General features: G+C 34.2%; 1 protein-coding gene across 1 annotated transcript in view; it reads left to right on the top strand.

Annotated features, from left to right (window-relative positions):
- Positions 1 to 12316, top strand: part of LOC145669230 (uncharacterized) — a 400836-nt gene that overhangs the window by 372998 nt on the left and 15522 nt on the right. Inside the window, exon 3 of the mRNA XM_081737558.1 lies at positions 7480 to 7737. Coding sequence (XP_081593684.1) covers positions 7480 to 7737 — 258 coding nt within the window. The remainder of the gene's footprint in view (positions 1 to 7479; positions 7738 to 12316) is intronic.

Genomic DNA, 12316 nt, shown 5'->3' with positions numbered 1-12316 from the left:
TATCAGTCAGAGTATACTTCCACATTTCTGTTATACTGTAGCTGTGTAATGATGTAGCAATTATCTTCCGGATGCAACCTTGAATACCATTTTATACAAATGATCAGTACGGATTTAGAAAAGTGTTTTGGGAGGGTTCTTTTTCTTATTAATGGTTAGTTTTTTCTAAAGCCTGATTTTCATTTGAGGGGAGCTTGAAGTTATGAGTAAAGACATTACAGAATTTCTAAAACAAACGAAATTTTAGATATTTCGGAGAATAGGCTTCAGTCCGAAAGACACCCTCCTCACTATAACCCCTTTCGCAAATCTGTCATTGCTGGTAATTAGTAATAGTAACAATTTAAAACATAAGAAATGAAATCAGCCAGGAATCACAGTACACGCACTATCTCTACATTCACAGATGAAATTAAGAACTTTTGTCTTAATAGTCGAATGCGGGACTGAAACCCGGATTTCCCAATAGAAGAGAAAGAGCTAACCACTTACTCATGATCGTTGTGCTTGACTTAAATGTATTTCGTACCTTTTTATTTTTTTTTAAAAAAAAGGAAAAGTTCCGTAATGACGTTGAATTCTTAAAAATTCAGAAACTTTCAGGGTTGGGTAAGCCGTGATGGTGGTTATATATTCCAGAGCCTTGAAAACCAAACGCTCAGATGAACAGTACTACGCATATGATCCATGAACAGAGAATTCTGTACTTTCCTGACTCTAAAGATGCTTAAGGAACAGCCAGTGCATTACAGAATTTGGGACACTACCCATTTTGCAGGTCCGAAGCACCTGATAGGTAGTAACAGATTGTTACGTATGTAATAAATGAATAGAAAATACATTTTCAACATTTCTGTTCCACTTCAAAGAAGTTTCTGTAGGGGTAGCAAAGGCGGAAGCAAGAGGTGCATTAACAAATTAGGTGATTTTTGAGCGTCCCATACAAAGATTGCATTTTTTCAGTCCTTTAAAGTAATACGTTGAATTGTAATAAAATAATTATTATTTTTCATTGTTACTTTAGTACGAATGTTTATGAAAGTCTCGGAAGTCAGAAATAATAAACTTATAGGCTATAACAGATTGACGAGGGAATTATATTTATTTATTTATTTAACAATCACCAGATGCAGCTCAGAGGCTATTTTATACTGGATATCTAACAACATGGAAAGGATTTGGGAAGGTATCGGCCAGGGCCTGTTTTAGTAGGTACCATTCCGGCATTTTCCTAGTAGGACTGAGGGAAACACTGGAAAACTCCAGTCAGGATGGTCGGCAGCGTGAATCGAGCCCATGACCTCCCGAATGCGAAGCCAACGTTGTACCACTTCAGCCACTTGATATGTAATGAACAAAGAGAAGAACATGTTATTTTTGAGAAAGCTACGGTGTCGAAACTTAAATTTGTTTTGTGCGTTTGTTCAGTAAATATATTATTATCTTCTTATTATTTGTTATTGTGTGTTATTTGTTTGAACTCACACACATAGTACAATAAATTCTGTATGTCATGCATGTTTTTTCCTTGTTCTTGTATCTTTAATTCACAATAAAAAATATCGCTTATAATGCATATGAAAGTTAAAACTTAATTGCAACTTATTATACACATGGATTATTTTTTGGGGGATTCATAATCAAAAGGTATCAAGAATTAAAATTGTTTGAAATATGTTTTCGAAATTCATGTTTATTTTCGAGGTTTTGTGTTATTATCTGCATCCACTACTATTTAAATGAGTTTTTGTATTGTAGAGAAGCGAAACAAAACCTGCTTTATCAATTTAAAGCAGAATTTGAAAAAAAAAGCCCAAAATTTCCCAACAAAAAAGCGAAGTAGAAAAACCGAGTCCCCCCCCCCCAACAAAAAGAAGACTTTTTTTTCGAACCCTTGCGTCTCTATTTGGGATTGAAAGAAGTTAACGACTGGCAATCAATTCAAAATTCAAGCCAAATGCTTTCACTTAGCATATTTAACATTTAATATTAATTCCTAATGTTTTGTCTTCAATTCGTGACTTGTATTACGCAAGAAGAAAGATTTGATTTAAATCCAAAAAATCGATTTAAATAAAAAAAATCAACAAAAATGATTTTGTTTTTAAAAATCATGATTTTGTTTTCCACCCTGGTTAAAATCGTTTTGTGGAAGACTATACATAGATACTAAGGATCATATAACGAGACGTTGCTTATGTGAGTGCCACAATGACTTATTCGAGATTTCCTTCTTTAACTCAAAAACAAGTTATATTGACCTTCGTCAATGAGGAAAATATCAGAAAACGCTCTTCAAGTTGAGGTTACCTCATAGCAAAAAATATTTTCACATTGCTTTGAATTATATCAACACGTGTAAAAATAGAAAGTTCTATGTTTATATTCCGTAACTACTAGTTTATTCTCCTAGCCTTGTCTGAGGAAGTTGGGCCAAAGTATGAAACCGGGAGACTCGTAATGCAGCACCCCAGAATCCCATCCTTGGAACTATATTTTTCTTTATTGAAATGTATTGTTTACGTAATTGGTATTGTAATTCTGTTATTCCTTTATTATTATTATTATTATTATTATTATTATTATTATTATTATTATTATTATTATTATTATTATTATTATTATTATTATTATTATTATTATTATTGCAAAGTTGATGACTTGGCTACATATTTTACATGAACTATTTTTAATGGGATTTCAAGTCTTTCTGTTAGAGAATCAACGCACTTCATTGTAAGGGCTTAAGGAAGAGAAATATCATTATGATTTTTGTTCTTAAATTTGTTTGCATTTGCACGCAAAACCAAGACTGGATACTAAATTTCCTGGATTGGGGCCGCGGTGTCTCAATGGAGAGCGTTCACCTCTGGTGCATGGGGCCTTTGGTTCGATCCCAGCTCGCTTCAAGTGGAATTTGTGGTTGACAAACACCGTCTGTCTGGGTTTTCTCTAGGTTCTCCCGTTTCCTGATACTTTATTCATTCCATCAATTCATTCATTTCTCATCATCATGGTTTCCTTTAACCTAGCCGACATAAGCGTGGAACGTAAAACTGAAGGATCTCGTTTTCATTTTCATTTAAATTTCACATTTCTATATCTAAGGAAAGACCCTAAATTTGTCGATGATAGTAAGGGAGTAAGTGAATAAGTGACGAGATCAATGAACTTCGCGTATTAACAACATCTAAAGTATCAGATTGTCGGAAAAGTCATGAAGTATTTTGGTAAAAAAAAATGACAAATGATGATTTGTTGAAATACTAGAGCTATTCGGTTCTATGCAATTGTTATGTCATAAATAGCTAAGAGGGGTTGAGCGTCTTGTGTATTACCTAATATTGCTCTTCGTGTGATTTTACAGATTTGACAACACATAGAAGATGGAAGACCAAAACTTGCATTTTCACCATATGTTATTATTGTTTTACTTAAGGAAAGGGAAGAATATGCGAAGAATCTTTATGATTTGCGCTGCCCTCAATGTTTCTGTCTTCTAGTCCCTGTTCTTGCTGGGGAAACTGTAAAAATTAGTGAAACGGGTAAAATTAAGTAAATCGAATAAAAATAGGAAACATAAGATACTGAAGAAGGTTCGTTAAATTAGTTAACTTTAAAAATAATAATCCATTGCTCTGAAAAACCTTGAGTCAAGGGGAGTGCCTGTTAAGGGTTCGAAGCCCTCTAAAGACCAAATTATCCCTCATTTCCTTGCGTGTTTGTACATCTTTTTGTTTTTCAATTTGAAGTTAAACTCGCTACCTCGCTGCGGGCTCCGACTCTAGATTCCCGGTCACGGCTTTGCCAAGAACTGTGTTAACTTGTGTTTTTAAAAAAGTAGTAAATACGAATTTATTTCCTTTGACAGCAGACACCTCTCATCAAATACACTTCATTTCAAACGGTATTATTTCCTGCATATCATCTTGAACTGCAAATTAACAATTTATTCCAAAACCTTTATAACCGTCAACAATCATTTAGCGCGGATGAGCAACTCAGAACTGACATGCTCAACAAACCTGTTTATAGACAATAAGTAGATAGAAAACTTTAATTGGTTTATAATAGTATTAAAGTAGCCTCTTTGTCATTTTTATTGTTAGTTGTGATTTTTTAAAGCTAAACAAACATATTTAAAATTGAATGCTCTGCAGCGACGATACGCTGTGGCCCCACTTTCGTCCTGAAAATTATACCAACCAGCGGCAGAAGCGCGATGAAACGCCAATGAACCTTAAAATTACTTCTCCAAATATGTTAAATCACCTATAAGCGTGATTTGTTTACGTTAAAGTGAGTCTTTAAAAACACTAAAAGAAAGAAGTACTACGGAGTGGGCGGGAACCATCAACCTTATGATCTATAGGAGGATGTTTTTCCGACTTCGCCACAGAGGCGATAAAGGAGACATCGCATGTAGAGGGATAAATCGTTGAGGTCCTTTTAATTTGCCCAATCAGAGAGCTCCTTAATGTAAACAACCTGAAATTCAATTCATTGGCTTTTACAATCCAAGGAAACCTAAAATAGTTTTGAAATAAATAACATTTGTATTAATGATGTCCATTATGGAATAAAAAGCTAAAACAAAAATATTTTCAAATTTGCCACTTTCCATATAAATTCCAACAGAGTAAAGTTTTAAATTCATATTAACAATTTTTAAAATTGAGACAACTACTAAACCTCAGATTTTGGTATTTAACTTTTACAGGAAGGTTGACACGTTTCTAAGAAAGTCATTTCTGGAAGGACACTGCTTTCATTCTTTTAATTATTGCCCGCAACATGATACACAACTGCTCAAGTGGCCCGATAGATTCAAAACAATAGAAAGACTAAATACACTGAATCTACTAGAAATGTTCCAAAATATTGGCTAATCGGCTTTGACAACACATAGAAGATGGAAGACCAAAAATGCATGTTCACCTTACTTTATTGTTTTACTTCAGGCAAGAGAAGAACGCGCGAATAGTGTTTATGATTTTTACTATCCTCAATGTTTCTGTGTTTTTGTCCCTGTTCTTAAAAAGTTACTGTAAAAGTGAGTAAAACGCGTAAACATAGGAAACAAGATACTGAGGAAGGTTCGTTACATTAGATAACTAAAAAAAATAACCCAGTGCCCTGAAACACCAGATTCCAATCAATATGAGTATCTGCTCAATGACGTGCCGTGAAAAATCAGGGCCCGAGGCGAGACCCGTACATTAGCGCCTCCGTACATATGAGTTGTCAATTTAAAGTATTCTTTCTGCATGATACTTTACTATTTTATCATGACTGAAATCAGAAAGTTTCAGCATTATTACACTTGAATCGTAAAAGTGTGTAATTACTGAATTCACTGTACATCCAGTTTTTTCCTTCTCCCATAACAGTGATGTATAGGAGTAGTGGCTTAAGCGTTCGTTTCATAATGTTCGGAACGCGGGTTCGGTCCCCGATGTGGCAATTAAGGAGATTTTTATAATTTGCAATATTGATACTTCTGATGTATACTAACATGAAAAATATTCAATTTCTCTGTGTCTAAGAGTTGAGAGGACTTTCTTCACATTTGAAATACCAACAACACAAAATTACGTTATCCGTATCAAACTTCATTTGTAACTGTCTAGGAACGTAACGTGTTTGGACAAGAATTGACGAATACGTAAGTTAAACACGTCCTTACTGCTGTAGTATGGGCCAAAAATGAGTTCCAAGGAATTGTTCCTAGCTTACACAAATTGCAAATAGTGATCGAACTTACAATAGGGACCGCTAGTCACGAGAATGATCCTATTTAAGATGTCATCTCACTTTCTACCTAGAAGAAGGGTGAAACAAAATGCATTACTGTTATCAGCTAAGAGATATTTATATTTCATTTCTTGTTATAAAATGATAATTCTATCTCTAAATCCATAAACGTAATTTTATTACGTTCGTGGGTAAACCTAAGAAACATCTGAGACACTGCATATCTTTTCTGTTTCTATGAATACCTTCGACTATGTTTCTTTTTCTTTCCTTCTGCGGTAATAATAATAATAATAATAATAATAATAATAATAATAATAATAATAATAATAATAATAATAATAAAGGAATAACATAATTACAATACCAATTACATAAACATTGGCTTCCCATACAGAAAAATTAATAATTGCCACGACGGAATTTGAACCCAGGTAGCTGCAATGAGTTTCCTACTTCCACATTTTTTTTTAAACTAATCGTCCCAACCGGAGTATTGTTCGCCACTGGCACCTCATGTCCTTTCGACGTATTCCAAACACTACAGGGACACGAACACAGAAATACTGAGGATAGTTAAAATTCCGACCTTGCTCTTCAGAGGAAATTAAACCCCTAGTGGATTGCGTCAATGATCAGAAGCCGAACGCCCGAGATCACTCGGCTAGTGCCACCGGCTCAATTAGCCACAAATTCCTCACATGAATATAAGAAAATAAACTAGTAGTTATGTAGCATAAACGTAGAACTGTCTATTTCTACACGTGTTGATACAATTCAAAAAATGTGAAAATAATTTCTGTCGTCTTTTCTTCTTTAGAAATTAGAAGTTATCGTAAAGAAGAAACATAATGTAAACCGGGACCATTCCTAAAACCGATGACGTAGCCTCAACTTGAAGAACGTTTCGTGATATTTTCCTCATTGAGGAACGTCTATACAATTTGTCTTTGAGTTAAACAAGGTAATCTAGATGAAGACACTCACACAAACATTAGTATCTTGTTTATATTTTTCCATGAAACGATTTTAACTAGGTATTAGTTTGGGTGGAAGGTTAAGTCGTGGGGTAGGTGAGTGCTTAGCTCATTGAACTTCTGTTCTGTAGACGCGGGTTCGAATTCCGACCAGCCTGAAACTTTTCAAGTGTTTCAATTTCAATTTCAATGCATACTCAGTGTGACAAGCAAGATCTCTTTCCTTGAAAGAAAAAGATGTTGGAATAAGGAGAATTGGAGAAGGCCCGTCATTGGAGACAGTCATTTACAAACTTATTTCTAGTAGTTGTTCTAGATTTTATATTTTCGTCTACTTTCAAACATTTTCTGATTCATGTGTGATCAGTATTTTTATTTCTTTGAATATACAGTATAGTATATAATGAAATAATACATTACATATACAGCAATATTGAGATAAACATGACGTTCATTGGATAACACGCTCTGAACCAGAGAGATTCATCTTAGAATGGAGAAATGTTTTGTGCGTCATCTACACACAATTTTATTTGCATAAAGACTTGACCCAGTGCTACCAACTGCTGTCAGTGCCGAAAAAAGTTACGTGTAATTTGGGTTGCATTTGTCTAGGCGTTCTCACATCTGCAAATGACCTGGACCCCAAGTAAAGGAATTATAACAGTCAGGGGTCCAGGTACTTATGTGAGTGACTGTACACATAATTAAACTATAAACCTAATTATTTTTAAATTCTACTTTTCAGAAATTGATCCAGCACAAGCTGCAGAATCATATTATGTAGACAGTGTTCCTGTAGACAGGCTAGATACACGAGCTCTTTCTGCCAATGACCCTGACTATGTTCCAGACACGAGAAGAAGACCTCTGACCAATAACGACAGTCCTGTGTCGTGGCTCAGGTTGGGTGAACTATTAGGTTTACCAATAGATAACGAACAAAACATTCCACAAGGACAAACGGAAGAACTGACGGAGAAGAACTTTCGAGAATACAAGAGAAGTAAGTGAAAATAGTATATTTATACAGATAGTAGCTAAAATATCTAAAGTTCAAGTATACATACAAAACAGAAAATTACTTTATTCTGTTACATCAAGGTTGTTACCCTATCACAGACTATTTCCCTTCATAATATGTTCTCATATGTCTCATTCATTGAAAGACCAGACGCTAGCTCTATTACGTGTTGCTAATCAGATCCCAGGATATTTTTGAAATATTTAATATCTCTAAGGAAAATAAGAGATTCGACTGCAAGGGGGAAAAAGTAACAATTGCACTCCGCTGCAACAGAAAACACTCCCCATATATATATATATATATATATATATATATATATATATATATATATATATATATATATATATAGGGCCCGATTTAGGGGGTGCAAAGGTACACGTGTACCCCGCTTCGTTGTAAATATACACTATCTAAAATCAGAAGCTAACAGTTAAAAAAGCAACCATTTCCGAAAATTTCTGCCATCATATGTCCGTTTGGAGCTTTAAAAAAAGCTGAGCTTTGCAAAAGCAATAGTTTAAGTCGATCTTCTGAAGGTTGAAGGTAAAGGATTAACCAAGCAAATATATATAAATGATAAGACACTCTTAGCATCTCTAGAGAGGGGGGAGGAATGACGTAAAATATAAATGCACGTACTTCCGTAGATAAGGTTTCACAGAAGTCTTGTCGTGGAAATAAATAAGACGAACTCTCGTTTAATTTTGAAGGTTAAAGAAGATACTCGTAAACGAAAATTAATTAATTATAAGGAATCATAAACTAAAAGTGAAAAAGATATTTGAGGAAAAGTTAAGCACAGTTTCTTGGTGCTACCAGTGACTCAGCCGGAAAAATAAAGAACAGAAGAGACAGAATCCCTCTCTTTTCTTGGTTACATCTACCTTTACGACTGAACATACAGAATTTTAAATTGCACAATAGTACAAGACCTTTTCTGTGACAAAAAGATTCCACTATCTCTCAGTATCTGGAATCGTCTGTAGATAAGCTGGCATCAACAATGCTTCCGAACTGAATGCTTTATCAAGAAGAAGGTCCCAGTAGTGGAGAGTCACTAACTTCACTGTTTCCTCACGCAACCTGAACTACTGTCGTGATACTTAGAGCAAATTCTTCCAATTTCTTTTTCAAGAGTTACTGTCCCTCGAAATTTAAATCTTTGTAGAAAGATTTTAAATGAAATTAAAATATGATGAGTATTTCCAAATTTGTTACACATAAAGTACGTATTACAGTCGCAAGTATCATCAATCATGTAGCATATTTTATCGAGTTTTCTTCAGTATTATTTCATATCTATGGCTTACCTAATGGTTTACATTTAATTGTCATTGTCAATAGGCCATGACGACATATGAATGCGACATTACAATACTCGACTGGTGGAATTAAATTAAAACTTAAGTTTCTGGACTCTGACCCAGATATAACGTTCTATTAGCGGTTCTAGCGCAATTTAATATAGTAGGTGAGAGACATCTCGTGTTATCATGTTAATTTCTTATAGTATAGGCAAATTAGGGTTGGAGACGGAAAAAATATTAGAAAGTAAATTTTCATTTTAACACGTTCTATGAACTCCCCAGAAGTTCCCAAAAATCCACGTGGGCAACCACCTGAAATGACGTCATCAATATGGCGGAAACGCAAATACGACTATTTATGCTTATGCGCTAATATCTCATCATACAACTGAGATAAAGAACTTCGTTCTGGTGCCAAATTAAAGATAAAGAATTGTTTAAGTGATTTCAGCCAATAACGTTCTTAAGTATTGCCACCATTTCTAAATATGGCGGTTGTTATCTTAAAAATTAATTTTCTTCGTTTCATTTTATTTGTTTTATAGTAGATTACTATGAAATTATCAGATATACAGAAAAACACCTCGAACTAAACGTTATAAAGTAGAGTCTCGCCTTTCTATATTATTTCTGTATTTTAACAATTAAGAGAACTACTCCAATTTATGTAGAGTAAGATGTTGAATTTTCAGCATTTAGATTACGCTAAGCATGTGAGAATATTTTTACAATTAAAGGCGCAAAAACGTTTGGAAAACAAACGTTTTAGCACATTTTTTTAAATCGCTGAGACTCCTGAGAAAATCGTCAAAAATAGCACATGAGGAACTACCTGCAATGACGTCATCAATATGGCGGCCATGCGAATACATTCATTTATGCTAATACGATAATATCTCATCATAGAACTGAGATAAGAACGTCGTTCTGGTGCTAAGTTAAAGGTACATGATTCAAATGATTTCAGTTAATATTGTTTTTATATGTTAACACCGTTTTTAAATATGTCGAATATTATATTAAAAATTAATTTACTCTTTCATTTTATTTGTTTCAAATTAGATTACTATGAAACTACCAAATACATACATACGAAATATTTTTAGTATTTTAAAGTAATATTGATATTACTAATTTACTTGGCTTTGTAATGGCAAAAAGTCTACATTTTACTTTATGATATTATCAAACAAAATTATTATTTAAAATAGCAAATATTATAAATTTTACTGTTATGAAATAACACACATTTCAAATTTTGTTTAACAACATAACATATTTAATCAAAATTTAGAAATCATTTACTGCATTACAAAATACACAACCTAGCTCTTAACAATTGCATTTTAACTGTTTTATTCATTAATGTTTCTGAATCGTTTAGAAGATGATTTTGAAGTTTCCTCAATATTATCACAAATATAATCGTCATCTTCTAATGAATTTAATATTAGTTTATTTGTGCACGATTCAACCGCGCATTCCCCACACATTGATATGCAGAGGAGTCCACACCGTACGAGATGCAGCAGATTATCTTTCGCTTGTGGCAAAGTCGATGCCACGGGTATATACTGCCCAGCCTCTATTTTCCATTCCCATTCCTCAGGCGAAAGGTTATTTCCCTTCCACTCTTGTATCTGATGGTACGCTAGAGAACTATGCTGGCGCGCTGCAGCTGAACTTGGAGGGAGGCTTGCAAGGTTCATGATATAATTCGTTTTATTTATTTTATTTTTCGCAACAGTTTGGATATACTCCTACGAAAATAAAAATACAGTGAAACCTGTTTATGTTGGCCACCATTGGTTCCATCGAAAAGTGGCCAACTTAGACAGGAGGCCAACTTACAGAAAATAAGTGTGATTTGTGTATTTTTAGAATAGGATTTCTAGTATTACTTGATTGTAAAATTTTAATAATCAGTGCCACGATAGCTACTTATAAATACGGTAATGTATATAGAGTAATCATAAAAGTATACAGTACTAGAAAATATTACTATAGTATGTTTAATATATGTGCATACCTTTCTTTTCCTGAAAACTAGTCTGGTACATTGGATTATTTGGATATTGAAAACACAATAACACAAACAACCATGAAATAGAAGCGTATGTACGCAATTTATTGAAATTGATATTATAGCACACTGAGTTATTGAGATTGAAAACAAGAAAAGCTAAGTTATAAATTGAGAAATTCATATGCAATTTATATGACTTCTTTTCAGTTCTTACTGAATGGTGGTTCATTCTAGACGTATTTGTTTTATTCTTTTTGGCAGATATGCACATTCTAATATTGTAATTAACTATCTCTTGTTAATGAGCTGAAAGTGTTTCCCTCGGAGCCAAAGATGTTTTGAGAAAATCTTGAAGGAATTGATATCTCAAACACTCCGCTATCTTTTGAAGAACCGACAGGTGCCAATAGTTGACAATTGAGATGGTTATTTTTAACCTTGAGAATTTTCCGGAATTACTAAAGCTCCCCACTGATGAGAGTAGTTGATATAGCTAATGGTTTTACCAAAACAGGTAGGGTAAACAAATACGTACAACCATTTCCTGAATTCCTGTATGTGCTTTTTCTTATTCACACCTTCCTTCACCACCCCTTTATGAGGGTAGTGTTCTGGCCATTGACCTCCAAGAACAAATCGTGCGAATCTATGCTTCTTTGTGTCCAGTCACAAATACAGAACATCTGCCTCTCATATGGCAATAAGAAAGAGTTAAGAAAAATAACAAAACATATTTTGCGTGGCCAAGATACGCAGGTAAATTTATCATTATCATCATAGGATAAACATTGCTTCAGTGTGGCCAACTTCCAAGATAGACAGGTGGCCAACTTATAGAGTAGTAAGTAACGAATGTCTTATGGGAAAATGCAGGTTCAAGACGAACTAGGCCAAGATAAGCAGGTGGCCAAATTAGAGAGGTGGCCAAGTTGACAGGTTTCACTGTACGTTTAAATTAATACAACGGAAATTTATCCTTTCCTAGGAAGTAGGAGAAGATTTTCTGAGAGTGTTATTGGGAAAACATTTCAAAAAGTGTCCCTCAAACGCAAAACCCAAATATTCACATTAGGTCCCACAGAGAATATGTTATTTCGTGACCAGGATCCGGTGATAGTCAAATTTGATTTATTAGCTGTGTTTGACAAGAACTGCTCTTGTGGATTGGGCACGACGTTCAATTCTGTTACTTTCAGCTTCGTAGTACCTGGCCTCTTCGTACATG

The sequence above is a fragment of the Thermobia domestica genome, chromosome 13 (assembly GCF_964235325.1).
Source record: "Thermobia domestica chromosome 13, izTheDome1.hap1.1, whole genome shotgun sequence".
Lineage (NCBI taxonomy): Eukaryota > Metazoa > Arthropoda > Insecta > Zygentoma > Lepismatidae > Thermobia > Thermobia domestica.
Note: the sequence above shows the minus strand (reverse complement) of the source record. Positions and strands in the feature narration are given on the sequence as shown.